Source organism: Lasiosphaeria miniovina, assembly GCF_030549165.1.
Source record: "Lasiosphaeria miniovina strain SMH2392-1A chromosome Unknown B0T26scaffold_5, whole genome shotgun sequence".
In the NCBI taxonomy this organism is placed as follows: domain Eukaryota; kingdom Fungi; phylum Ascomycota; class Sordariomycetes; order Sordariales; family Lasiosphaeriaceae; genus Lasiosphaeria; species Lasiosphaeria miniovina.
The window spans coordinates 4,907,228-4,933,530 of record NW_026848224.1 but is presented as its reverse complement, the minus strand read 5'-3'; the positions used below and the strand labels follow the sequence as shown (position 1 = coordinate 4,933,530).

Below are 26,303 nucleotides of genomic sequence, written 5' to 3'. Positions count from 1 at the left end.
TCTGAGTATCAATGTCAGTATATCGCATCAGGTACACTATCGTGTAGTTTCGCTAGGTGCTTTGTCGTCGGAGTCGAGCAAGACTGACCTGTACTGTCTGAGTGTTAGTGGAAGGTCCTCCATATCTGGAATTAACAGAAAAAGAGCAAGTAAAAGTGAATTCCAGGTGTAGCACTGACACTCATCTTGGATGGGCGGTTGCAGCGCGGTGGCGCTGCTGGCAATTGCGGCGAGGTGGACGATAGAACCTGCTAAGATGTTGACGCTGCGCAACGCTAAGTACGATGTAAAGAGAATTGCCGAGAAAATCGAAAGAGAGCAAAACAAATCGGCCGCAAATAAAGAGATGGGCCCAAAATGCGAGAGGTCTAGGGAAGGGTAGAGGATGTAAATGACAGCCCGGTAGGTGTTGAAGAATGGGGAGGATTCTCAGGAGGCGGACCCAAACGAGTCTAGAAACATGTAGCGCGGGTGTGCTCGTGTCTGTCAACGGTGCCCAGTGCGCAACCCGAGCTAAGCAACGTGCAACAATAACCAGTAAAATAAGGAACTAAATCGCCCGGGTCTTGTATTTTTCTCTCGCAGGCTGCTCGAAGCACGACACACAAGAGAAACGAAGGGCTAAAGGCGGACGGCCTTTCTCGTCAGTAACGAAAAGGGTCTGAACTGCGGTTGAATCATGACAGTCGACTGGATGTCAACGGTCCAAGGGGTTCAGGGGTGAGGGTGGGTCATAGTGGACCGCGCTTGGCTGGTTACAAATGACCTGCAACAATCCACCCACTTGACGAGAAGCGAGCTTTAAAGCTAATGCAGGCCAGGACAAGGGTGGCGACGGGGTGTTTCAGGCAGGATCGGCAGGTACCAGTGCGGTGCAGTGTCCTACATGATATCAATGCGACACAGACCTCCAAATTCCTGGAACCGCTCTACGTCGGGTATTGAGGCGGCGTGCACGTACCTAGATTCCAGTAGCAGGAGTTTGCTGCCTTTAACCAGCCTCTGCTCTGGAGTGTTGGGGAAGCATTTGAGTACATAAATTAACTATCACCTACCTTGGCAGGCTCCGGGGTTGTAACGGAGTGTATGTACCTCTGTATGTACTTTGCAACGAATGGTGTAATCCTGATTCAGGTATCCGTCCATACGGATATCATATTTCGTATATGCCCACCTAGCACTGGACGTAGAGTTATTGTCAAGGCTTCCAAAACGCACTAATTCAGGACCTTGGGTAAGGTACCTTAACCGATCAATTGGCGCCCGTTTCTGTCAAATGGAACGGGTAGTAGAATAGTGCTTTTACCACAGCGGAATATCATGTTAAAATGCTTTGCAAGACCGGGACAGATGCCCGCCATATTGGCCGCTGGGCCGCTGTTTCTTAATTGTGCCACAATTGGAAGATGGCACAGTCCTGGCTTCAACTCGGTCCCGCCCAGCCACTTGGACCTTGTAAAGACCCGTCAACATTAGATGGCCTAGACACGAGCCGGTGCCCTTCGACCACGAGGTGTTGTACTTATACGGCTCATGGGGTACGTAAATAAGGTAATTAGGTTCTGCTTGAGCTTCTCTTATTATACATAAGTGACAAAGCTTCTCAGATATAATGCTTATCTTACCCCAGCTGTTCGTGGTACTCTAGTCAATACCACTGATGGCCTTGCCTAGAAATGGTGGTGGTAGTACTACCAAGGTTGGGGGTAAGGTTGTTCTCTACTCATTGCTATGTGGAAGGAATTGTGGCCGCACAACTCCCAGTTTCATGCTTGGGTGCGCATGGTCCGTGCGACCACGTGACTCACGCTACCTCCCTCCATGTACGGTCACGATATCGCCATTCGAACAACAGCCTCAAAGCGCTGTCCCAGCTTCCAGAATTTCTGCTAGAGCACAGCCCCCGTCACAGTTACAGAGTATGAGCTTGCAGTACATACAAATATTATATTATCATCGTGTCTAATGATTACCAGCCTTTCCTTCCACTTCACTACTCGATACGTGCAGGTGCCTAGTCCCCTTAAGATGTACTTTAGACCCCAAAAGAACACATTTACTAGATATGTCTTCATTGCGCAGCTAGAACAATAATTAGGCTGTTGCACCAGTACGTATGGCCATGCTTGCGAGCGGGTATAGTCGGCTATGTCCCCTCCTTAGCGAGGCTTCAGGCAACTGCATAAGCCGATGCATAGCTCACGCTCGACTCTGAAACCCTTTGAACCAGGCTGCTCCTCTGATATTGGATGAACTTGAATCTCCCCTTCCCGTCTTCAAGTCCATCTCTGGCAAGCACTTCCAGAGCAGCCATGACAACCCCGATTGGATGCCTCCCACAGACGGTATTCTGGGTGTCTTGAACAGTTTTGTAGAAGTCTCCATGCACGCCCGTTCGAACTGCATCCATGGCCATGTCATCAAGCATCTTGATAACTTCATGAATGGCTGGTACATCTGAAGCATCCACGTGATCCTCTAGAATCGGTTGGACCTTAAGAACCCCTCCACTATCGGGGCTACCAGGGGATCCAGAGGCGTCTGGGTTCCGAATAAGCCCGTTCTTGTACTGCGGTCGGTACCGAAACCGGGAGCCCCAATGACAAAAGTCCGTCGAGACAATAAATACGTTTTCCGTGTCCTTTACGTAAGGGGCCAGGATCTGACCAAACGATTCCTCCTCTTCGGCTGATCCATCCCCAACAAGAATCGGGATTATTGGCGGGTATTCATTGCTGCCAGTGCCGAAGGTTTGCTCAAGCCTCTTCCACAAATACGGAAGGTGCATCTCAAGGGAGTGCTCCTCAACTTCCCGGCGGGCGGGCATGGTGGAGAACCGACCAGTGCGGCTCAGCTCATCCACCGTAGCCCTGTCCACGACCAGGTCCCCGAATGGTGTTTCGTACTTGTGAAAGGTAGAGAGAGCACAGCCGTGGAGGTAGTAGGTGTGAGATGGACCGAGGACAAATACGCGTTTCGCGGCGCTGAGGTCGAGGGACTTGTAGGCCCAGGCAGCACACGGCCCCGAGTACGTATATCCGGCATGCCTTCTCAGGTCATGATAAGAGTACTGTGAGTGGAATGAACAAGCCAGCAAAGATAGACTTACGGAGCAATGATAACTCTCGCACCGCTAACGGGGAGACTGCTCTCGTCCAAGGTATCCGGCACTCGCCCTAGGAACTCGTTAAGTTGCGATGAGAGTTGAACGGGGTCATCCTCGTACCAAGAACCGGCGTGGCTGGCTTCACGTGTTCCCATGCTGTTGCTGTCAAGACAAAACTCCTCGGATTAAGAAATTCAAAGAGAGAAGTATGCTTCAAACTGTTGAAGTGGATGGATAACTACCTTACGTAGATGGTAGAGGGGCCCAAACCTGGGAAGGCGGGGGAGGGGAAACCTTAATACGTACAGTACCAGCTCAACCCCGCATAATTACCAGGCTACTCGTGAAGTTGTCCGGCTCTTATCTGAATCCTTTTGAGCGAAAACCTACCGGAGACATCGAACATTGAATCAGGGACACCTATCTGTCTGTACCTTTGTTGAACAATGGTCTACATCAGCCTCATGGCCAGCCACTAAATCGCAGTATCTAGTCTTCCATCGAAACTCACCCTTGTTACCGCACTTCGTAGTAAGGCCGTTAAAGCTTCCTCCGCCATGCCAACCGCCTTCAGTACCTAGATATCCTATCCGTAAGTGCATGCCAAAGACCATGACCCCCAAACTCAAAGCAGCAAAAAAAAAGTCCCCCATCAAGCTATATCTAACAACATCCAGGACACACGATCCCATCCAAATTAGGACCTTTTCGACAATGAATGCCATTCCTAATAAGTCAAGCACTAGCAAACATGAACTCTTGTTGCCCATCTAGTGCCTCCAAGCCATACTCGCCGCTGAGCACAAGCTAGACAGCGTCGATTCTCCCCCAAGTTACTAATGGAGCAGCTGAAGCAAATAATTTTCCCACAGGCGCCGCAGCTGTGCTCCTCACATCCGTCGACTTCCATGGTAATGCCATCGCCGTTCGCGTGACTGTTGCCTAGCGCAGCTCCGCAGTCCTCGCACCCCTCCGGAATGTTCCGAGGTGCCAGAGGTGAACAAGAAGCCAGCAAAGGGGTGCCGGCGTTTGAAGCGGAAACAGACATGTTCCAGAAGCTGTGCAGCGACCGCTGCTGATGATCGCTTGGGGAGTGTCGTTCCGGCCGAACGGTAGAGCTCGGGGTTTCGGGTTGTGGCCGTAGCTGCGTCTGAACTGAATTTTGTTGCTGCTGGGCCGAGTACAAAAGTTGTAGGGTATGCTCTACAAGCGACAAATATTTAGACGAGAAGCTGAACATACCCCCACCTCAGTGTTGAACTTACGGTGCACTTCCGCATCCGACGGACGGTTGTCGCGAAAGCGCTTCATGGTGCGGCTGGGCAGATGGGAGGGTGCCGAAGGTCGTGGAGAAGTCGCCATTTCGCCAAAATTGAACTTGCTACTGCCAGGCCGAGGCGGCGATGAGAGGGCTGAGCTGAAAGAGAGCTCCGTCTCGGACCTTTTGCGCTTGAGAGTCATTATGACCGTAGAAATAACCTGGGAGGCGTGTCCCAATGTTACAAATATATAGTTGCCACAATATATGGATGATAATGCGCCGTTTGTCGTTTGTTGTATTCTAGATGAAGCAATAACCGAGATTCAGGAAACTGCCTGTGGCGACTATTCCTGAGTCGCCTTGGGTTATCCGTACGGCTGTTTAATATCGGGCGTGCCTCTGAGAGTGGCAAAAGCAGCTACTGTACGGAGTCGGTGACACAATTTTAAGAGGCTGGGGAAGGGAGACGGAGACGGGGTCTTGCGACGCGTGAAGACCGACGAGTGGGCCCCAAAAGGCCAGGGTTAAAGAGAGCGGGACGTACATTCGCGTCAATCGAACCTTGTCAAGTTGGGGTTGCCCTAGGATTCAAAATATCCGATAAGTCCCGTGATTTGGCGGACATCACGCGACATTTGCTAAAACGCGACCGCGAGGACTCGCTCAAGCCCCACCAACTTACACCTCCGTACCGAGTCGATGAACCTCATCACACATGCACATTGGGTGGCCCTCACCTCAAACGGCATTTCAATATGGCCTCTGAGGGACAGCAAGACGGCAACAGTGCCATCGCACCCGAAGGCATTGCGCACGCGTCATTGAAGTACTCCCTGCTGGGTCCCTCGCTTACAAAAGCTGGGCAGGAGTCGGTTGATCAATCCAAGGCATGCTCTTGTCACCGCTACTTCATTAGCAAGTTCCTACCGGCAGCGAATGCTAACTTGACGCTCCCCTTACCCCATCAGGTCTCAGATGTTATCTATAGCGCGTCTAAGGGCTCCAAGTATTTCACCCGCGAGGAGGCCAAGGACAAGGTCCTCACAGCCAAGATTGAGCAAATGCTCGCCAAAAAGAGCGACATCGAGACCCTAGACCTCTCCCATGACCTACGGGCCGCCGATAGCTGCATTTCCCAGCTGGAAATTGAGCGCGACTTAACCCAGCACATCGTGCACATTGACTGCGACGCGTTTTGTAGGCAAACACCCTATTCAAGCAGCTTATCAGCCAGTCCCGTTTACCAATCAGCCACTGATCGAGCTAACCAACTCTCTTGCCAATCAAGATGCGGCCGTAGAGTTGCTTGATCGCCCCGAACTAGAGAACCTTCCCTTTGCTGTAGGGGGCGGTGTCCTCACTACTTGTGTACGTATTTCCCGCTTTATCTCAGGCCCCTCCCTGTATTTGTATTTCAAAGCTTCCTCAAACAGTCTACCCGCTCCCAACGCAAATAAGTTCGAGGGCTTTTCTAGCCTAATGAGTATAGATGACCTAGTGGGGGCCTAACCGTGGAGCGTACTGCTGACACAGTTTCAAAGAATTATGTTGCTCGCCGGTTCGGTTGTCGCAGTGGCATGGCCGGGTTCGTAGCCAAGAAGTTGTGTCCGGAGCTGGTGCTTCTCCCCCTAAATTTTAACAAGTACAACGCAAAGGCCGCTGAGGTGCGCGACATTCTATCCAATTACGATGCTCGGTTTGAGAGCGCGAGTATTGATGAGGCCTTCCTTAACATCACCGAGTACTGCATGAGCCGGGGCACAGACCCTGCCAATGTGGTGGATCAGATGCGCAAGGAGATATATGAGAAGACGCATATTACGGTTTCTGCGGGCATCGCGGCGAATACGAGACTGGCAAAGATTTGCTCGAACATAAACAAGCCCAATGGGCAGTTTGTTCTCCCACGCAACCGAACTACCATCATGGCCTTTATGCATGACCTCCCTTGCCGCAAAGTCAATGGCGTTGGGCGCGTTCTGGAACGAGAATTGGCTTCGGTGGGCATCAAGACGTGTGGAGATATCTACCCGCAACGCCAGTATTTGAACCGTCTATTTGGCGAAAAGACCTCTGAATTCCTCCTCTGCTGCTACCTTGGCCTGGGACGAACGAGCATTCAGCCGGCCGAGGAGTATGACCGCAAAAGTGTCGGCACCGAGAGTACGTTTCGCGATATGGGCGACCCGACCGAGCTGCGCGACAAACTCCGGTCGACGGCAGACGAACTAGAGAAGGATATGCGACGGGCCGAGTGCAAAGGTCGGACACTGTGTCTGAAAGTAAAACTCCACACTTACGAAGTCCTTACGCGCCAAGTCGTGACGCCCAAGGCCGTATACTTGGCCGAGGACCTGTACAGATATTCATTACCCATGCTGGTAAGGCTAGAGCAGGAGTTTCCCTGTTTGAAGCTACGTCTAATGGGATTAAGATGCACTCATCTTGTCAGTGCCAAGAAGCCAGATACGCGAGCTTTCTTTGGGCTGAAGCCGGAGAAACAAGACAGGCCGAGGATTCAACGAACGGGGACGGAGGAAGAATGGGAGCAATGGCCTGAAAACTATCTGGACATCTATTCCGGGGTTGGAAGGGAGCGCACCACAGACTCCAGGAGGCAGAGCTCGGATGATGACGACTCCTTTCACAGGCGCGGCAATGAAACCCCGCCAGACCCAGAGAAGAACAGACCTGCTTCCGCTGAAGAATGGTGGGACTGTCCGATATGTGCCCGGCCACAGCCTGCTGATGAGAGGATATTCAACGAGCATATCGATCTATGTCTCTCGCGCCGTGTTATCAGGGACACCGTCCAGCAGGACGCTGTGGCGCAGCCACCAAATAGCAGAGGCGCAACACCCGAGTCGAAGAAACCCAAGGAAAAGAAGAGGGGGAGGCAGTCCACAATGGTGGATCCAAAGCAAAAAAGGCTTTGTTTTGGGTAGTGTACTCGTTTCTGTATAGCAGGACCAGTCTCAGACACGGGCCCAATGAGGCATGTCCGCTTGATGATTGACGAACAATGCGATATTGCTACTTGGTTTAATGCTCTCTCTCTCGTCTTCTTCTTGGCCTTGCTCTATTCAGCTCCTGTTTGGCGTTTGATGCCTCTAGCAACATGATGCTTCTAGCAACACTGGGCTTTGGGGAGTGTCTCTGGTTTGCTTCTGTCGTCTGCCGATGAATTATCCAGACCCTCTAGGCCTCAAGGCTAACCCGACGATTCGTAAGGCTCCTCCGGATACGATGATCTTCTTCTTCTTCCCGGTGCAATACCTCGCCAGGTAGACGTACTGCTCGGTCGAGCGCGACAGGAAGCCCACGGTGGCGACCGCGCAGCATGACTGCACATAGCACCAGCTTCGAGGCTATCCGCCATGCGCCGCTGAAGCTGAACGAGTCTCGAGGGGCACCTACGCTGATACCGACGCAACCATAGGCCGAGACGATCTCAAATATCACGTTGAAGACGCTGAAGTTGACGGGGTCGGCAAGAAAATTGGCCGTTTCTATGGTCACAATGACAAGCGTTGCTAGAACTAGCCACCATATGTCGTGTGCCAGCTGGCCATGGATTTGCCTAGTTCGGGCTTTAGTGGCAATATCAAAATCCATGTGGTATGAAAGGACATGACGAACTGACTGATGAAGCTAATGCGCGACTCAGGCCGCTGTGAGGGCGGCTGGACGCCAACGCCCTGCCATGTAAAAGAACGATGCAGAGCGCGACCAATCGTGGCTGCCGGGCTGCTGTGGCCCAGCCAGGGTGTGTGTGTGGATGCCAGTGGGTGGTCTGGCTGGGAACCCCTTTCGGGATCTGCCTCGGCGGCCCCGTCTTCAGCGTAGATACCAAGCGATCGTTCTTCGTAGACATTGGAGTGACGCATCGTGATTACCACGGGGTAAACAGATATATACATCATTATCACGTAGAGAACTTGAAGGCCGATATAGAGAGACGGGATGGCAACAACATAGAAGCCACCCGACCGCACAGCTGTAGAGTAATCAGTATTGTGCCAGTTTTGTATGGCGGTAGTTATCATTGTACAAGGGTCATACCGACTGCCTGAAAGAGTCCGTCGAGCGCGCGTGATCCAGGAGGGATACTCTCAATGGCAGGGTTACCAAGGTTGAGGAGCTCGAAGGCGACCCAGTCAATACTGTTGAGCAGAACGAGCATAAAGAGCAGCCACCAAGTGAGGCGGGCTGGAAAGAGATTGGTATAAACCCGTCGAGGATATGCAATGATGAACCTAAGAGTATCCTTGAGCTCGCGAAATTCGTTTGTCCCAGTGGTCCAGGTCAGAAGCTTGAGAAGGGACCATATAATGAGCCTCAGAAAGATAGGATACGCTGTGTTTCCCGCCAGAATCATCAATCCCATGGTCACCAGGACAAACTTGGAATTCTGGAATGGGATGATGTTGGCATCCAGCAAAGACATTCCCGAGTTGTTGAATGCAGAGGCCCCGTTGAAGACACCTAACCACCAAGGGTTGATGCCGTTTCCGAGTGGCGGTCCCGGTTGGTGGTTATTGATCCTGCGCAATGGTGTTAGCTTCTTCGCCAGGCCGAGGATTTTGATGCTGTCAGTAGAGCAGAGGCGGATTCCCCTGGAGGCAGTGTTCGAATATCGATAGTCGCATGCCTCGAGCGGCTACGTACCAAGCGCCCAACGCAATACAGCCCAAAATCTGGAATAGGAAGAAATACAGTGGTACAATAACAGAGAGGACTTTGAGGGCACGGTATTCGCAGCCGCCGAGGTGTTCACGCTCTTCGCGAGATAAGCCGTGAAACTGCGCGTTTCTCCCTGCTGTATGATACGAGAGGAAGTGTCGCATACTGAATTCGCCCTTCTTGCTCGCTGGGTCCCCACCATGCGCAGTGCCGTTCCTGCGCGAGAGACGGCCCCCCGGGCGATGGTGCCGAGTTGACGACGATGCTGCATTGGAATGAGCCGCCGTGTTTGGGTGCGGGCTATCTACAAAGGCGATATGGACGGGGTCAATAGATACTTGGAGGGAGGAAGTGGCAGCGGCAGCAGCAGCATCGATGTTGGCCGAAGTGGCCATTGCTGGCTCGATTCGGTCCACGTCGGACGGAGCAGCGGGCCGGGAACGAGGGTGGGCGTCCTCGGGGGTCGTCCGACCGCCACTGCCGGATACAGATACTGGTCTCCCGGTAGCTGTGGCCGCAAGTACGGAGTCTCCTCGAAACCAGACAAACAGGCGCCGAAGACTCGGGCTGCTTGTACTGCCGGGACGGCTCGCCCGCCGCATGCGCTCGGCGTGGACCACGTCGTAGAAGCGCGTTTCGAACACATGCTTGCGAGCCAAGATGGTCCAGATTGAAACCCAGATGGAGCTTCCGAATATTATGAGTAGAAACAGCAAGGTCTGCTGCCACGTCGTCATTTGGCTCAGATTGACCGTGTTCAGGCCGGCCTCAGTCATGGCGCTGACGACAAGGAAAAGACTATCGGTATAGCTGATGCTCCAGCTCGGGTCCGATGACAGCCAGAAAATGAGTGAGGCAACGAGGCAAACGCTGACAAAGTAGCCATAGTGCAGGGTGATGAAATTCAGGGGCGGGAGGTAGGAGCACCCCTGGTGCTTATTCGCGACGTGATCCCACCACGACAATCCGGACGCGGTCAGCGAGGGCCTCATTGCGGCGGCGGCGGCGGCGGCTGGAGAGGGGCCAACGAGCTTCGTCGCAAGGCACAATCCGAGTCTTGGAGTTCCGCAGCCCTATCCAAGACAAGATTCAGAAAGAGGTGTAGTATCCGTAATGAATGCCAGTGCTGGACGACGCTATTGGGTTAGCACGTGCGCTAGCTCCGGCATTCAGCCTCAATAGATCTTTGAAAGCCCGAGTCGGCCGACATCCAAACTTCAAGTTAGGTTGTCTGTTAAACTAAGGTACCATTCCTTAGGTAGGTAAGAGGTAATATGTAAAGTAGGTAGGTAGGTAGTAGGAAGGTACAGCACCTTGCATAAGTATGTTAGGTAGGCACTGCCATGGGCACACCCCGAAATTGACAGGGACGAAATCCGGATACCCTGTTGCGAGCCCCGCCAGCCTTTTATCCCACGGCGAGCAAACAGATTCGACGATGATTACCTATCCGCACCGACTCGACGCACCTTGGCAGTTCTTGTGGACAAACTGATGTATCAATAAGCAGGCACCTACCTTCCTATTCGTACCGTATACCTAGTATCACAGTGCCTATCTTGAAAAGTCCGTATTGGGTTGACTTGACTAGGCGTTGGGAGTAGGATTATATACATGTACGGATATGTATGCGGATTACCTCGCATTGGAAGAGAGCACCCAGACCGTTCAGATCCAAGTAGTTTCCTTTACCTGAGCGCGATTCGCATCTCGTATTCCTGACTGCCGCCCCGAATGCCCCGGCGTTTACCTAGCCCGACTACAAGCAACCCATCTAGAGCTCATTGTGCTCTTGGGTATCGTCGGTGTCGGCAACCACAGTCTTCACCGCCTCGGCAGCACCGCTCACAGCGCTGGCCACCTTCTCGGCCAGCCTTGCGCTCGTCTCCTCGGCTTTCTCGTTGACAGCGACCTTGGTGACGATGGACTCGGGCTTCGCCACACCGTCAATTCCTACTAGCTCAGTCTCAAAAACTTTTCGACAGCTTGTTAGCAAATGGGCAACGAAATCTTGGCAAGGGACATACTCAAGGTAGACCCGGCAGGGATAGGCCCCATTGATCTCTGGCCGTATCCGTAACTGGGCGGGACAGTCAAGGTCCTCTTTTCGCCAATACACATATCAAGAAGTCCTTCATCCCATCCTTTGATAACCTGGCCACCGCCGAGCTTGAAACTGAATGGTGACCCGCGATCGTAGCCTGGAGTGGGGAAAAGCAGCATGTTAGCTTCTATCAACCAAAGCATCAAAGGGTCTCAGTCTAGGCACTGACTAGCATCGAATTTCTCGCCGTTGGACTGCAGTGTGCCCCGGTAGTGGACATTGATCTTGTCTCCCTTCTTAGTCTTCCGGTCGCACTCGACCGGAAGCGTGACATCAACCCCGAGAGTCTCGGCAGCCAAGACGCCGACAGCCGCCGAGGCGAGTAAGGACAACGACATGAGAATGCGCTGCATCGTGAAACACGCCTGCTAGAATCGTAGTAATTAGATTTATGTGGGCGCAGATACGTGAATTAGGTGCTTGAGGTTTGATCCTATATTGGATTGAAGGAGTGTAGTTGTTTTGTGTTCGGCGCCGTCAAAGGAGACGTGTCGCAGGCCCAGACAGGACAGATTTGCGGAAGCAAGCTGTTTCCAACAGAGCAGTGGCCAGTTAGAGCCTTGTTCCTGGCCTCGCTGACGAAATTACCCCACATCTCCAAGGTGAGAGGGGTGACGTGATAGTTTCAGTTCCTGGGCAATGTACCGTACTAGAGGTACCTACGGTACCTAACCTAGTATTCGTACGGCCCTCCTTGGAAAACGAAAAGTACATCTAGGTTCCTCTTACCTACCTAGGCACCCAAGTAGGTACCTAGGTACTACTTACTAGTATTTTGGGTAAGAAACAATTGATGGAAGCGCACGAATTCGCGAAAAGGGATGACTCGAATTCGTAGATCATGTACTACAGTACTAGTACTTCTTGATAAATACGGTAATACATGGTAATTCAAACTCTCCTATAATATCGTTGATATCTACAACTTTCTACTACACCTAGCGTTGCTTGGTTGCCTTAGATATCCGTAGTAGCTTGGATTTACAGGGCTTCTTAGAAGTTGAACAACGACCTCGTTTTCGTGTTGGTTCGAATGTCACCGGTAGCCTTGGGTTGAGCACAAGCTTCAGAGGTCATTCGCCGGCGTAGTTACCACCTCCCTGCCTAAGGTAGGTACGGGTTGGGCAAACTGCGGAGGCAGAGAACGCTCGGTAAAAACGGTGTGTCAACGGCGATTGGCGAGCGCCAGTTGCCCGATATCTCAGGTGCACCTTGCCTTAGGTCTGGTCGGCCGTGGTCTTTGACCCGGAACTTAGGTAAGGAGTCGAGGCAACCGTGATTGGTTCAGATGGTCGCAAACGACAAACTCACCGAGGAATTCCATATCTACGCCTCATTACAATGCCTCAGTTCGCCCTACCTATTCCACTTTTCCACACTCGAACCTCTTGGGGATTGTGGCACCCATCACTCATTGGGCTCAGGCTTCTAGGCTTTGGTGAGTCACGCGAGCCGTCAGGCGAGACAATCAGGCTCGAGATGCACGCCCTTAGGGAAGGCAGCAGCTGCACCCTAGGTCGCTCGACAATTGTAATTTTTAGGCAGAACCTTCAACCCCAGAGCCTTTTGAACGGCCTCGTCGCGGTAGCCCAGGCATCACACAGGGTCGCATCGTGTTAGGCAGTTAGGGCCGCACGATCCTGGCGTGCCTGGACACCGATAGATCCGTATGTGGTGGCATTGGGAGGCTGGAGTCGTTGAGGGCGGCTTGGCGTTCTTAACACACCGGTGACCGAGTCGCCCATTTTCGTGTACAACCGTAGCCCTGAAATGGCAGTTTCCAGCCCATAACTGATCGTAGCTCTGCCACGGTCATCATATGTTGCCATTGTCTACCTACAAACCTACCCACCTTGCCTTACCTAGTTGGCACCAGTTTGTCCCTCACTGGCTTCGCTGCCTGAGAGCAGGGCCCCTCCCGTCCCCCGCGCTGAGGTTCCGAATTCCAATTCACGGCCCCAGCCCCGCGACTGAGGTTTATTAACTCGGCGGCGGCGCGTTTGCACGCCCCGTGCCTCCTTTTGTTGATACAAGAGGTTCATTCCCCTGGCCATTGACTCATCTCGGTCGCTCCACTTTGTGTGTTCCTGTTCAGACAAGGGCGGGCGGCAATGGCTCCAGGACTTGCCTTGCGGTCTGCCTGGGGAACCTCACCGAGCATTGCCCGTAGTCAGTGCAAGGCGCGGCTTATCACAGATGTCACGAACCGCTTCAAACATTTGACTATCTTATGTTGCTTCCAGGTAGCTAGGTTGAGCGATAGCTTGTGCCTACTATTAATATCCCCCATGTCTCTCCTCCTCTCTGCCACGAGACCACATTCTCCTCGTTGTCTACCAATTACTTGATATTACTTGCCGTCTATTGAGCTATCCTTAAGCCAGGCCAAGGTGCCAATCGCGGGGGGAGTTCAGTTTGCATATTTCTCGTCGTCTGCTTCTCTATCCGCTATCACAAGGCGATGTCCTCGCAATCCGGAAACAACGTCGTTATCTTTCATGACAACACTCGATCACGATCGGCATATTCGACTGCCTCTTCTGCCAGTCGGTCTTCGGGCTATTCGAACTATTCATCTTCTTCGTCGTATTCCTCGTCGGCCAGCTCAATGAATTCCTCAAGCGGCCATTCCTCCCGGTCTAGCACCCACAATGAACGCTATCGTGCCGGCTCTTCTTGTAGGTCTTTAGTCTCCGCCCACCTGGTTGAATTGCTCCTGATACTAACGGACTTGTATAGCTGGGTATTACGCCAACATCAGGGAGGGCAAGGACAGGAAAGGAAACGAGGTCGTTATCATTAACCATCACCGTTCAAGCACGGCCAAAGATGAGCCGCGGTCCTCTGACCACACGTATTCCACCGATGCGCGTTACAAAAACAGCAGTCGCTAGCAGGTCTTCGTAGAGAAGCCGCTGATCTTTTCTTTTCCGTTGCATGGGTTGGCGTCTAGTCTGTTTAAGCTTTTTTCTTTTCTGGAAGTACTACGAGTACGGGCAACTAGTATGTATCACTAACATCTTTTTTTTACATCGCACCGAACTGGGGCGGATATCCCGGGGAGTTTAGAAATTGGGCTCGCTAGCAGGCCTTATGTACTGATGTTACCAACTTGGATTTTACATTACACTTAGAAAGGGCCAAGAATAATAGATGAATTAACGATTCAAGGTACCTCGTTTCTATCTAGCCTTTATCAGTTTGATTCGAACTCGGGGGGTAGTGAAAATGTAGCTTGTAGGACCTTCGGTCCGGCGTCAAGCACTTGGCCCCCCTCTCGCCCAAAGCATATATACAACATTCAATATTGGATTTTACACCTCAGAGGGTCATTGGCGGTGACGGCCTTGAAAGCCTCATGGCGCAACGCCCTGCAACGGTTGCTGGAAATTTGACAGGGCATTTGTAATTCAGGTCGAAAAGGGGTCGCCACCCAACTTACCGAGTCTACAAAAGCCCCTTAGCAAAATTTGAGGCGCAGTAGTCTTCGCCTCGGCTAATCAAAAGGACCGGCAGAATTAATACGGTCTTACGACCTAAGTGGTGATTTTAGTACGCAGGTATTTAACAGGTGAAATAATAGTGGTCTCACAATAACACTGTCATGGTACCGTGGAGAGCTATTGGCGGCTCTTCTTGCCTCTACGTCAGAACTGTAGATGACTTAACCTGACCTACAATATAATGAACCATACGTATTAAAAGGCAAGCATGGCACTCGAACTTCTGTCCGTTGCTATAATGGCTAGGACATCATACCAACCAGTCCCCGGCTCAACCGACATGGAACTTAGATGGAAGTGACTACTACCTTACTGCATTCTCCCTACTGTCCCGTCTCCACCCTGCCTGTCTGGCTTCAGGAGAGGTTTCCGTGAAATCCGAATATCCCCAGAATAAACAAAAAAAACACGGGTCATCAAACATAAGACGTGCTCAAACTTCTTTACTCCTTGCGCCCTAGTTCCCGCATAGTCACCCCCGAGGTTTGGCTACCCCACTAATTAAGCGCCCCCCTCACGTTTAGCAAATTCCTCCTCGATCGCCTCTTCGTACTTTTCTTCAGGCGAACGAGGGTCCTCGCGGAGAAGACCGTCTTTAATCAAGGCCTCTGGCGCAGGCCGGTGGGAAATCTTCTCGTTCAACGAATCTGCCCGCATGTTTTTCTCAAGCTGTCGTGACACGATAAAACCAGTCAGCCTGTACTGCGACACGACGTCATATGCTGCCGAGCGGATGCGATGCAGCGCCTTACCTCCTTCTGCTGTGCCTGAAGACCTGGTGCGGCCATCGACGCAGGGAGGATGTTCTCTGGGGAGTTTGTTAGCGCTGTTCCCCAGCCCTTTATGTAAAGTACCATGCGAGAATCTCCACGTTGGCACGTGGATAACATAAACGGCAGCAAACGGACTTTCCACAAGCTCCTGCCTATCGGGTCGATGCATCAGATGGTTCTCAAGTGAATTCTTGCGAGCCGGGTCCGGTTGATTGGGTGAAATTGGCGTCTCGTCAATAGGGACGTTGCCACTAGCAATGTCCTTTTCAGCCATGATTATAGTTGATAGTAACGGTATGTGACAATGTGCTTTGAGGGTATGCCGTTGTGTTGTAGGTATCTAGGGGCGTTGTGACCAACTGCGAGATGGGTGATTTACTGTCTGCCGGTATTCTAATAGAGTTGGCGGGAAGCTCGAGAAGTTGGTCTCGTCTTTATGTGACAGAACAAGACCCAGCCCAGATGTAGTGAACCAGACCACGAGCACCTGACCCTCGCCGTCTTGTCGACCAGCCGCGTGGGGCAATCGACATCCAATTGGGCCAGCCCACCTGCAAGCGAGCAATGACAGAAAGCAACCGGGGTTGTGGCTGCGGCACCAAGACGGAAGCCCCATCCCGGGAATAGTGACGCATGTCTGACAGGCAATATAGGTACATAGTAAGGTACCGACCTCCTTAGGTACTAGGTAGTTTAGGTAGTTCTACAAATGTAGTTCTCTTGGCCTTTCTAAAAATTTGTTGAAAGAGAGACCTTTTTTAACATACGTGTACTATACCTAAGGTAATTGTTACTACTACCTAGGCACGTATCACAAAATATTGTTTGTGAACAGGTAGGTGCGGTTGGTCCGATAGTACGTTTTGTGCTGAGTACGTCCCCGTATTCGGTCCATAGTATTCAGTGCTCCGTAGGTAATAAAGCCATTCCTTCCTCCCCCACCACTGCCCCGCGACTTCTGTCCCTCGACGGGCTTGGCAGAGGACATCCTAAACCCCCAACTAGGCACTCATCAACGTCCAGCGTCACAGATGCAGTGCACATACGCTACCTCCTAGGGCCGTATCGCGTGTCAAGCGGAATTATATCTCACCACGGCAAGGAGGTGGCTTGGCCCTAGCAAACCACGACACTCTATTTTGTTCTTTCTCGATTGCCATGTCGCTAGCATGGGCCAAACTCAGTCAGACGAGGGGAGGGCGCCCCCCTCACACGAGAAGTTGACCAAAGAATTGGTAAAAGCCTACTTGTAGAGGTTTCGGAATCTTAAGCCTTTTCCTCCGATACTAACATTTTCGCGCATATAGGCAAACAGGTTCGCCGAAAAATGCTTCACGTCCCTTGAACTGATTTCCTTTAAGGACGTGTTCCGGAGCCTCGCCGACCACGAACAGAATGTCCGTTACCTCAAGGAAGACACAATTGCGCGATTCCTTGAGGTACCAGATGGGGTCGGTGCTTCTGCGGTTATCTTCCAAATGATGTCATACGTCGGCGCATTTCCATTTTTACAGGATGCACCCGCAGTGTTGGGACTTGAGCAAATGGTCATGGTTATCACCATCATGACAGAAAGATACCGAATAGTTTTGGGAAAAGGCGCAGCCGACCGGAGGAAGCTCTTATTCCGGAGCTTGGCCGTGTACGATCGCAATCTTTCCGAGGTGCCTTCCGACAAGGGAGTGGCTCGCGCTGCTGGGGACTACGTGGTAGAAGACGATGGGGTTGGTAAACGAGAAATGGGAGTTGCCATTGATGAAGTAATAGACGGGGATGAAGACAAAATGGACGAATGTGAAGTGGACGGGCTGGTTCTCGCTGCCTTCGAATCCTTGGAGTACACCGGAGCCCTTGAACACAAAGCTGGCACAACCCCGGTCCTCCGCGACGCCGTGATTCCGGCAGATAATTTTCGGAGGCTACTGCTCCTCCTTCTATTCGTCGCGCCGCTGGGGGCGCAGGATAGTCTATCGGCTTACAGCGATCATGTTTCTGGCGCCGAACTGGGGAACCTGAAAAGAGTCGCTGACTGCGTACTACGGGCATTCATTGATGTAGAGCGGTCGCCGGGAATCAAGTTCCGCCGCTTTAACACAATCATTCGCGCCTTGATGCCATCCATCTTCGATGGGCTCACACCTCTGGTTGAGCATTTTCTGTTCTCGAAGAATCTCGACTTTCACAGGCACAAGGATGGCCCTGTTGCACCCCCGAAAACGAGCCAGCCTGTGTTGCAGGATACCGGGACTATCATGAATTCAGCTGTTTTATCCCAACTCTCCTTTTTTCTCCCTGGCTCCTCGCTATTCCGCAGAACCCGCCTTCTATACTCTGGTGGTGACGACGGCTTCAGCATGGGTAGCTTTGAGAGCAAGGTCTTCAACTGGAGGGCCCCAACGCTTCTCCTTGTAAGCGGAACTCGTTTACCCGACGAACCCGGCTATAAAAGCACCGGGGCAGAATATTCTTTTCTCACCACGCTCCCTTCCAAGCGCTTTTCTCGAGGCAGTGCAGACAAGGAGGGAAGGTTAACATTCGGCCTCTATGTCAGCCAGCCTTGGAAGCATACCCACCGAGAGTGCTTTGGCGGAGAAGACACTTATTTGTTCCAGCTCGAACCTTTTCACGATGTCTTCCCCTCGTCAGCTTCGAATAAAGATTACGTTTCCTTCACGAAGCCATCTGCAGCAACGAGTCACGCAGGAATATCTGTGGGCTGCTCGCCGCCTCAGGGAAGCCAGGCATACCGGCGATCGAACGTCGTTACACTGGGAGCTGTGTCCTTGGTTCTGGACGGCAGCTTTGAGTTTGGCTGCTTCACGAACAACTATACGTCGGGAGGCGGCGCGTTTCACACTAGCGTGGCTAGGAATTTCGATTTCCAAGACCGCTTCGAGGTCACAAATCTTGAAGTATGGGGTTGTGGCGGTGACAAAGAGGCCAAGCACCAAGCAGAACACTGGGAATGGGAAGCAAGGGAAGCCGAGGCAAGGAGGAGGATCAACCTTGGCACTGGGGATATTGAAGCAGATCGCGCGTTGTTAGAGATGGCCGGATTAATTGGGACGAATCGAAGCGGCGGTAGCATGGGATAACTTACAAGACACGTGAATTACAGAGCAACGTTAAGAGCCTCGCAAGAAGTACATGATGCGTCTGCGTTCATAAATATAACAAGCAGTTAACGAATTGGCTAGACTATGCTGAGCCATGGCTGTGGTGTCGTGGCAGTCAAGTTCTCCAGGACTTCCAAACGAAACTCAAATAGACTACTGTTACCTATTCCCATTCTGTAAGTTTATACATTTAAAATATCACCCAGTGATTCTTCCCTCGAGGTCCAGGAAATGTCTTTCTCACCTTTCCGAAGGACCCGGATCACGTTTCGGTCCCTCTACGCTATCTTCCTTATCTCCCGGTGTCTTCTTGAGGACGCCGAACCAGCCATTCAGCGAGAGAGGGCCTGTACTCCCGATCTTATCCCCACTTGCTGTTGTAGCTGGGTTATCATATTCTTGAGTGGTATCCTTAGGCTCCTTGCTATCTTGTAGCAAAGCCTTTGCTTGTGCGACAATACCCTCTGAGCTTGACTCAGTACTTGAGCGCTCTGATGCCCTCTGTCTTCGTCGTTCAAGCTTCTCCCTCAGCGCCCTGTCCTCCTCATCGCGAGCCTCAAGTTCTTTGATCCATTTTTTGCGTTTGTCTTCGGATTCTTGCAAGTGCTGCTGCTTCCGGAACTCCTTCTTCCTTTCTCGATCCTCGGAGTAGTAGATGCCGCCGGCAACGATGGCGACAATTGTGAACCCTTGGGCGGCGATACGAGCTCGGAACATGCGCTGTACTTGATGGTGATCGCCGCGACGCGATGCGCGGTAGGCCCCGGTGAAGGCGGCAACGGTGAGCAGGCACCCAATCGGGATTAGAGGCTCTCGCTTGAGTTTTTTGATGACTTGTTGAAGTCCGGACTCCTTGTAGAATTGCCTGTGGGAGTCCGACATGAGTAGATGAGCCGGCGATAGGAAGTACACGACAGCAGTCAGTTGAAGACTTACTCGTCATCGTCAAAGGACGAGGGCATAGACCGGTTCGACATGATTGGCAAGTCCTAGGGAATTCATCCACAAGGGTTGAGTTGGGTCGGGGCGAGGTGGAAAGTAAAGTCCCGGCTCCCCGAATTTATGTTTCGCGGGTCGGCTGATGGATTGGGGATTTCGATCATGACGTGCCCAGTGGATTTTGCGACGGAGGGAAAGTAGTTCCCAGGAACGCGCACGGGCCTGGAACCTCATTCACGTCACGATTTGTAATTGATTTAAAAAGGTCTATACGGACATACTGTAAGGATATATAGTGATAACAAGTTTCTAATACCATTTATTAATTGAGAAAGTACTTAGTCCCACCTAGTTACTCGAAAGAGGGTGGAAGTATACTCTATACCGTCTAGTGTAAATACCCAAGGTAACCTGTAACGAGGCACCCAAGGTCTAGGTACGGAATACTGTTTCCGCGAATAAGGTACCTTAGGTACGTACCTATCCGTACCTAGTTGATACCCCCACCTTTCTGGAACTCCTCCATACTCCGGGTACGGAGTAGGTACCTAGTATTTCAGTCCATCTCAAGTAGGTACTTTAAGCCATTGACACTTCCTCACCGACCGTCCTGTTTCTGCTAATATGGCTTCCTTGGAGACCACTGAGTCGCGCCCGCTTCATGGACTGGGAGCTGGCGCGACAAACGGCGTCAATTGCAGCGCAAATGGCACCTCACGGCCACCGCAGCCGCCGCAACGAACCCCGTCATTGAGCAGCTTCTCCCTGACTGAATACAGCGCGAAGCCCTCGCCGCCATCGGAGAACAGGAAAGCGAAGATGCACAATATCGTGCCCGAAGAGTTTCTCCTTCCGAATGGTAACCCTGATGTGAGTTCCAACTTGATTCGACGCCTCCTTGAGCACCCTTCAGCGCTCTTCATCTTTTTTGTATCGCTCGGCTCTTGGCCAGGTCTTCCCGTTGCAGTTGTCAAATGCTAGTGAGCCGGATAAAGACTAAATTAAACCAATAGTACCTTCGTCTCATTATCACGTCCTATCCTCGTGTCAGGGAAGTTTGTGATGAGATACCGCTCGTCCATGCCGTCAATATGAGCAACCGTCTTGAGTGCAAGGTTCTTCTCAAGCGCGAAGATGAGCAGCCCGTCTTCAGCTTCAAGCTACGTGGTGCTCACAACAAAATGGCCCATCTGGATCCTGCCGAGTCGTGGAGAGGTGTCGTATGCTGCAGCGCTGGAAACCATGCACAAGGAGTCGCCTACTCGGCCCGCAAACTAAAGATCCCGGCTACTATTGTCATGCCCAAGGGCACTCCGAGCATCAAGCACCTCAATGTCTCCCGCATGGGAGGTCATGTTGTCCTTCACGGAGCCGACTTTGACGAAGCCAAAGAAGAGTGCGCTCGGAGAGAGAAGCAAGACGGCCTCATAAACATCCCGCCATTTGACGATCCGTATGTCATCGCCGGCCAGGGAACCATCGGCATGGAGATTTTATCTCAGACAAATTTGCAGAAACTTCAGGCAATCTTCTGTTGTGTTGGCGGTGGTGGTTTGATTGCCGGTGTTGGCGTCTATGTTAAGCGCATCGCACCTCATGTGAAGATCATTGGTGTTGAGACATATGACGCAGACGCCATGACACAGTCCTTGGCCAAGGGCGAGCGCGTGCTCTTGAAAGATGTTGGACTCTTCGCCGATGGTGCTGCGGTTAAGACCGTTGGCGAGGAAACTTTCCGCATCTGTCAGGAGGTGGTGGATGAGATGGTCCGCGTTAGTACAGACGAAGCTTGCGCAGCAATCAAAGACGTGTTCGAGGACACGCGGTCCATTGTTGAGCCGGCCGGCGCCCTGGCCGTCGCTGGCCTAAAGAAATGGGTTGCCGCCAATCCATTCCGTGATCCATCGAGATCACTGGTCGCCATCACATCCGGCGCAAACATGAACTTTGAACGGCTGGGATTCGTTGCCGCTCGAGCTACATATGGTGAAGGGAGGGAGGCTCTCCTGGCAGCCAAAATTCCCGAGAGGCCCGGGGCTTTTGCTGAGTTGGTCAACGCCATTATGCCCCATGCTGTTACGGAGTTTAGCTACCGGTACGCTTCGGAAGATGAAGCTAATGTCCTAGTTGGCATATCTTTGACGGCTCCAGGCAGTGGACGAGCCCAGGAACTGCAGTCCATTATCAACCGCATTAAAGAATGCGGCAACATGGGCGTCTCTGATCTCTCTGGGGATGAGCTTGCGAAGAGTCATATTCGCCACATGGTTGGTGGGCGATCCAATGTCCCAGACGAGAGGCTATATACGTTCAGGTTCCCGGAGCGGCCAGGTGCTCTTGAACGGTTCTTACGGACGTTGCGGCCTAAATACAACATCAGCCTCTTTCAGTATAGGAATTACGGCGGGGATATTGGTCAGGTATTGACAGGCATTTTATGCCCAGACGAAGAGGTCGCTGAGCTACAGCAATTTTTGAAGGAAATTGGATATCCGTGGGAGGATTGTACTAGTTCTGAAGTTTTCCAAACATTTCTCCGATCACATTAAAGGTTACAATCGTTTTTTTTTCTCATTACGCGTTATTACAAACCACTCGACTGTTAGGGTCGTCTGTCTGTAAGGGAGCACGGGCTCCACAGAATGCTGGGGTTGGTAATTATGAAGATAGAACAAAGGGCAAGCTCCTATCGCACGGGTAATACAGTCAAATAGGAATGCCACTCAAAGTGTATGAGTGCAGTGAATGTGTATTGCTTGCTTGAAGAACCAAGCAAGAACTATCCAAGACCGGTGCCACAGTCGTCGTATATATCTATCTATGGCTGGCCAATGAGGGCAGGCCCGAAGGTGATGTTTCCCCAGTTCGGGCCAGGCCCGAACTGCTCCCCGTATGCCATCGGGCCCGCTAGCGTCTAGTGGCCTGAGGCCCCACCACCCCGCTCCCGATCCCGGTGCCCCACTAGGGCGCGCTGCGCCCAGTGCCAGGGGAGTTCGTGACATGCGTATATAGCCCGTGGGGCTATAACGCGGCCTATTTAGCTTTAGACAGCTATTTAGAAAGTTATAAGAAAAGACTAGTCTATAGGGTATTTTTTTTCTTCATTGCATGCATGCAGCCTCTGGGGCTACGGCGTGGCCAGTTAAAAACTGGCAGTCTATCTACTGTCACGGCCGGCTTGGAATGAGGGCGGAACTCCTCTATTGGGCGCTATAGACGAAGATTCTAAACTAAAGGGAAAAGGGAAAAGAAGCTCAAAAGCCTCCCGTCGCGAGATTCTTCCAGGGCGTCTCAAGGTGGGGCTCTGGCTGGTCGGGTGGATCCACCCAACTGGCGTCTGACTAGCCAGAGCGTCTGGGAGGCCTGGAGGACCAGGCCCTCACATCTACCTAGTATACTAGTAGGAAATAGAGAGAGCAAGGGCTAAGTACATCGTTAGGCGCGTGGCCTTATTAACGTAATAGTTTCATAGTACTGGGGTTCCTTTGGCTAGACTTATACTGTACCACCTTCGGGCCTGAGTAATAAGGAAAGTGTAATGTTATATGTTACGAATCCTTGTCAAAATGCGCAATAGTGGGGCACGCTCAGTTTGGTATGGACCAATCAGGAGCGTCCCATGGAAGGAACCAATTAGGAGTGTCCCTGGGTCACGAGGTTCGAGACTACTTAAGGTCGGGGACGCGGGACAGCGTCCCGCGCGCCCGGCGTCCCGAGACCGCAAGTCTCGGGACCACGGGCTAGTGGAACCATTGTTATTGGTTACACAGTTAGATATATACGATGACCGTACCCACGGTTCTAGATAGCTCGTGCTTGATCTCTCAAGCAAGCAACACACATTCACTACACTCATACACTTTGAGTGGCATTCCAATTTGACTGTATTACCCGTGCAATAGGAGATTGCCCTTTGTTCTATCATCATAATTACCAACCCCAGCATCCTGTGGAGCCCGTGCTCCCTTACAGACAGACGACTCTAACAGTCGAGTGGTTTGAAATATTATACCAATAGGACCAACCAACTTGTAAGAGAAAGCAGGTACGCCTGATCAAGGTGGTCACAATGGAGGGAACAAGAGGGCGAGCAATGACTGGCATTGGTAAAAGACTTCAACCTGGCCCTCGCAAAGGAAGGTGGGCGAGGGCCACTATTTATATACATAGTTGGGTGGCTCAATCTGGTGGGTGCCTGGGCCGGGTGTTTGGGGCCAGCTGGTCGCCTGGGCCGGGCCAGCTGTTTGGGGCCAGCTGGTGGCGCCTGGGCCGGACCGGGCGTTTGGGGTGCTCTTTCCTTACATTAGATCATCAAGGTTTTGATCTTTCAGTAATCTTAAGCCTTGGGATTGCCTGGTTTGCAGCTTCTGTGATTACTGTACTAAGTATATCAGCTATACTGTTCCAATCCCTCTGTTGTATAGCAGTCTGGACTGCTTTTGCGGCATCTTTTTCATTGGTTTTCAACTTTATAGTAAATATATCCCAATTAGCCTTTTTGTAGGAGAGCGTCTTCTGGCACCGTCAATTTCGTTCCTTGCACCGTAATCCACCATACATAACCCTAAACCTGCCCACCCCTCCCGCCCACCAATACATCCAGGATTCTGCCGGGCAGTAATTTACCACTTTTTACCACAACGTAAGCCGGCCCTTACTTTTCCACTATAACGGACCTTACGCAACCACCAAAAAACATCGTCGGCAGCATATTCAATCGATGCATCGGTATAGCTTCATTTCTTCATTGTTTACTTAGTCGCGTAGTGCTAACTAGCGATAGAAATACCCGCCCTCGAAGACCTGAGCGATTTTGATCGCGATTTTAGCAAGGCTATCAGGGGCACAGGAACCCGGGGTGGCCGGGGCACAGGGACCCGGGGAGGCACAGGAACCCGGGGTGGTCGGGGCAACACGGCATCGCGGGCTTCAACACGCCCTGCAGCCTCTGCAGTTACTGCAGGGTGTGTTGAAAAGCCCACACGCAGTGGAAGGGTCCCTCGCCCGACTGCCCGGGCATTGGAAAGTATGGATCAGTAATGCAGTCAGCTGCATTGGTTGTGAGTAGTATATACAGGCCTGCAGTTTTTTATTGGATTTTTGGCCCTGTTATGTAAGCGAATACAACGAAGTCAGCTTCGCTTTTTACTGCAGATTTGAACGATTTGAGCGAATCTACGGTCCTGAGCTGGAATTACCACATTCGGAAGTGTGTTGACATTGGCGACGGCGGCGAGGTGCAATTGCGATGCAACTGCGTTGCCAGCGCTTGGAGCGGGGCAGCCAGCGAATGTGGTAATTTTGGCTGTAAAATGTGGTATTTTCATGGGCGGTGAGCTGTAAAGCTTGGCGGCCTATGTACCTACGGTGCAAGAAACGGATTTGACGGTGCCAGAAGACGCTCTCTTTTGTAGTTATAAGAGGGTAAGAGATTGCCAGTGCTAGTGTTTTTGCTAGTGGGTTTTGTTGATTTTGACCAACCTTGGAAGCTTATAGCTTTGTGGTCAGATCCTGTGGACTCGGTACAGTCCCAGTTATTCCAGGTAATCAATTTGAAGGGTGTAGTGAAGGCTAGGTCAATAACTGAGGTTGTTATGAGGTTAGACCTGTGGTATGTACCTCCCTTTTCCTTCATTACTCTAGGGTCTACTAGGATATCCCCCTTCTGTATCTGTAGCCAGTCTACTAGTATAGTGGCTTTTGTAGCCTTTGTGGAGCCGGCCTCCGTTCCACCATGGGTGGTGTAGGTTGAAATCTCCTACTATTAGGCAGGGTTTCCTTAGCTCGTAGTGCTGTAGCACCCTTTCTACCTTTGTAGGCCCTAAGGCTTCCGTTTGTGGTTGGTTGGGTAGTGAGTCTAGTCGTTGTCTTTCGTTATGGACGTTGAAGATATAGAAGTTTTCTAACCCAAATACCTCGATTACTTGTATATTGAGGTCGTTGGCTATGTCGTATTTTGGTGTGAAGTCTAGCTTACTATTTTTTGTAAAGTAGGCTATTTTTTTTCTTCATTACACGCATGCAGCCTCTAGGGCTATGGCGTGGCCAGTCAGAGACTAGCGGTCTATCTACCTAGTGTACTGGTAGGAAATAGAGAAAGCAAGAGCTAAGTACATCGTTAGGCGCGTAGCCTTATTAACGTAATAGTTTCATAGTAATGGGGTTTCTTTGGCCAGACTTGTACTATACCACCCTCGGGTCTGAGTAATAAGGAAAGTATAGTGTTATACTAATAGGACCACCCAGCTGAAAAAAATGAGTGCTATAAAGGGGGGAAAAGAAGGAAAATAAGATAAAAGACAGAAAAGTAGTAGCCCTAGTTACTTATTCTCAAGTAGGTTTAAGACTTGTTACAATCTAGACAACAGGTCCACGGAGCTAGGCCCGGCCTAGGATTGTGGGGGTCTGGACGGCAGGTAGGAGATGACAGGAGACAAGGAGTATCGTGCACAGATTGCGAAAGACAGGCTTTCAACACACAACCAATGTATGCTTAACCAGATGCATTGATAGCTGCAAAACCGTTCTTCTAGGGGGAGCGTTCTGCCAGCTCCTATATAGAACTATGATAACCAATTAGAATCCTTATCCTATGTGCTCAGTGCGCTCCCAGGCTAACTGAGCCGATCGAGCGTACTGACCATACTGAGCGCTCCCTGATTGGCTGCAGCCGTCTTGCTCAGTGCGCTCTGGATGCTCAGTGCGCTCCAAGGCCAACTGAGCCGACTGGGCGTACTGATCATACTGAGCGTTCCCTGATTGGCTGCATCCATTTCGCCGAGAGCCCCGCCCTAAATGCCACTCCAGCCAATCTGTCG

General features: G+C 51.6%; 9 protein-coding genes across 9 annotated transcripts; 4 read left to right on the top strand and 5 right to left on the bottom strand.

Annotated features, from left to right (window-relative positions):
- Positions 1–1,860: 1,860 nt before the first annotated feature.
- B0T26DRAFT_718829 (MEMO1 family) lies at positions 1,861–3,379 on the bottom strand. The gene is made up of 2 exons (XM_060442394.1): positions 3,110–3,379; positions 1,861–3,047 (listed from the first exon to the last, which is right to left on the bottom strand). Exons 1-2 carry the CDS (start codon positions 3,259–3,261, stop codon positions 2,171–2,173), a joined length of 1,029 nt encoding a protein of 342 aa, XP_060295198.1. The 5' UTR covers positions 3,262–3,379; the 3' UTR covers positions 1,861–2,170.
- Positions 3,380–3,848: 469 nt separating this feature from the next.
- On the bottom strand, positions 3,849–4,567 carry B0T26DRAFT_651883 (uncharacterized protein; the record flags this gene model as incomplete). Its single annotated transcript, XM_060438315.1, has 2 exons — positions 3,849–4,309; positions 4,372–4,567. 2 exons carry the CDS (start codon positions 4,565–4,567, stop codon positions 3,849–3,851), a joined length of 657 nt encoding a protein of 218 aa, XP_060295197.1.
- A 555-nt stretch (positions 4,568–5,122) lies between these two features.
- B0T26DRAFT_649853 (uncharacterized protein) lies at positions 5,123–7,312 on the top strand (the record flags this gene model as incomplete). The annotated part of the gene is made up of 4 exons (XM_060438129.1): positions 5,123–5,286; positions 5,356–5,564; positions 5,656–5,735; positions 5,909–7,312. The coding sequence occupies 4 exons, from the start codon at positions 5,123–5,125 to the stop codon at positions 7,310–7,312; spliced, it is 1,857 nt and encodes a 618-aa protein (XP_060295196.1).
- A 253-nt stretch (positions 7,313–7,565) lies between these two features.
- On the bottom strand, positions 7,566–11,507 carry B0T26DRAFT_742376 (cation transport protein-domain-containing protein; the record flags this gene model as incomplete). Its single annotated transcript, XM_060444103.1, has 8 exons — positions 7,566–7,947; positions 8,007–8,304; positions 8,430–8,911; positions 9,036–9,979; positions 10,821–10,841; positions 10,900–11,024; positions 11,078–11,251; positions 11,324–11,507. The coding sequence occupies 8 exons, from the start codon at positions 11,505–11,507 to the stop codon at positions 7,566–7,568; spliced, it is 2,610 nt and encodes an 869-aa protein (XP_060295195.1).
- A 2,108-nt stretch (positions 11,508–13,615) lies between these two features.
- B0T26DRAFT_678150 (uncharacterized protein) lies at positions 13,616–14,048 on the top strand (the record flags this gene model as incomplete). Its single annotated transcript, XM_060440184.1, has 2 exons — positions 13,616–13,832; positions 13,894–14,048. The coding sequence occupies 2 exons, from the start codon at positions 13,616–13,618 to the stop codon at positions 14,046–14,048; spliced, it is 372 nt and encodes a 123-aa protein (XP_060295194.1).
- Positions 14,049–14,761: 713 nt separating this feature from the next.
- On the bottom strand, positions 14,762–15,943 carry B0T26DRAFT_718769 (uncharacterized protein). The gene is made up of 3 exons (XM_060442393.1): positions 15,566–15,943; positions 15,410–15,465; positions 14,762–15,326 (listed from the first exon to the last, which is right to left on the bottom strand). Exons 1-3 carry the CDS (start codon positions 15,702–15,704, stop codon positions 15,159–15,161), a joined length of 363 nt encoding a protein of 120 aa, XP_060295193.1. The 5' UTR covers positions 15,705–15,943; the 3' UTR covers positions 14,762–15,158.
- A 656-nt stretch (positions 15,944–16,599) lies between these two features.
- On the top strand, positions 16,600–18,525 carry B0T26DRAFT_742374 (TLD-domain-containing protein; the record flags this gene model as incomplete). The annotated part of the gene is made up of 2 exons (XM_060444102.1): positions 16,600–16,665; positions 16,738–18,525. The coding sequence occupies 2 exons, from the start codon at positions 16,600–16,602 to the stop codon at positions 18,523–18,525; spliced, it is 1,854 nt and encodes a 617-aa protein (XP_060295192.1).
- Positions 18,526–18,786: 261 nt separating this feature from the next.
- Positions 18,787–19,523, bottom strand: B0T26DRAFT_650166 (hypoxia induced protein conserved region-domain-containing protein; the record flags this gene model as incomplete). Its single annotated transcript, XM_060438160.1, has 2 exons — positions 18,787–19,411; positions 19,483–19,523. 2 exons carry the CDS (start codon positions 19,521–19,523, stop codon positions 18,787–18,789), a joined length of 666 nt encoding a protein of 221 aa, XP_060295191.1.
- Positions 19,524–19,849: 326 nt separating this feature from the next.
- On the top strand, positions 19,850–22,066 carry B0T26DRAFT_718759 (putative threonine protein). Its single transcript, XM_060442392.1, has 2 exons — positions 19,850–20,355; positions 20,499–22,066. The coding sequence occupies exons 1-2, from the start codon at positions 20,110–20,112 to the stop codon at positions 22,032–22,034; spliced, it is 1,782 nt and encodes a 593-aa protein (XP_060295190.1). The 5' UTR covers positions 19,850–20,109; the 3' UTR covers positions 22,035–22,066.
- Positions 22,067–26,303: the final 4,237 nt, after the last annotated feature.

Bases quoted from the DNA above. Each gene is read 5' to 3' on its own strand.
- B0T26DRAFT_718759 (XM_060442392.1), top strand. From the start codon at position 20,110: ATGGCTTCCTTGGAGACCACTGAGTCGCGCCCGCTTCATGGACTGGGA. The intron at 20,356-20,498 runs GTGAGTTCCAAC...TTAAACCAATAG, and splicing joins TTCCGAATGGTAACCCTGAT to TACCTTCGTCTCATTATCAC.
- B0T26DRAFT_718829 (XM_060442394.1), bottom strand. From the start codon at position 3,261: ATGGGAACACGTGAAGCCAGCCACGCCGGTTCTTGGTACGAGGATGAC. The intron at 3,048-3,109 runs GTAAGTCTATCT...TGACCTGAGAAG, and splicing joins GCGAGAGTTATCATTGCTCC to GCATGCCGGATATACGTACT.
- B0T26DRAFT_718769 (XM_060442393.1), bottom strand. From the start codon at position 15,704: ATGGCTGAAAAGGACATTGCTAGTGGCAACGTCCCTATTGACGAGACG. The intron at 15,466-15,565 runs GTCCGTTTGCTG...CAAACTCCCCAG, and splicing joins TAGGCAGGAGCTTGTGGAAA to AGAACATCCTCCCTGCGTCG. The intron at 15,327-15,409 runs GTAAGGCGCTGC...GTGTCACGACAG, and splicing joins TTCAGGCACAGCAGAAGGAG to CTTGAGAAAAACATGCGGGC.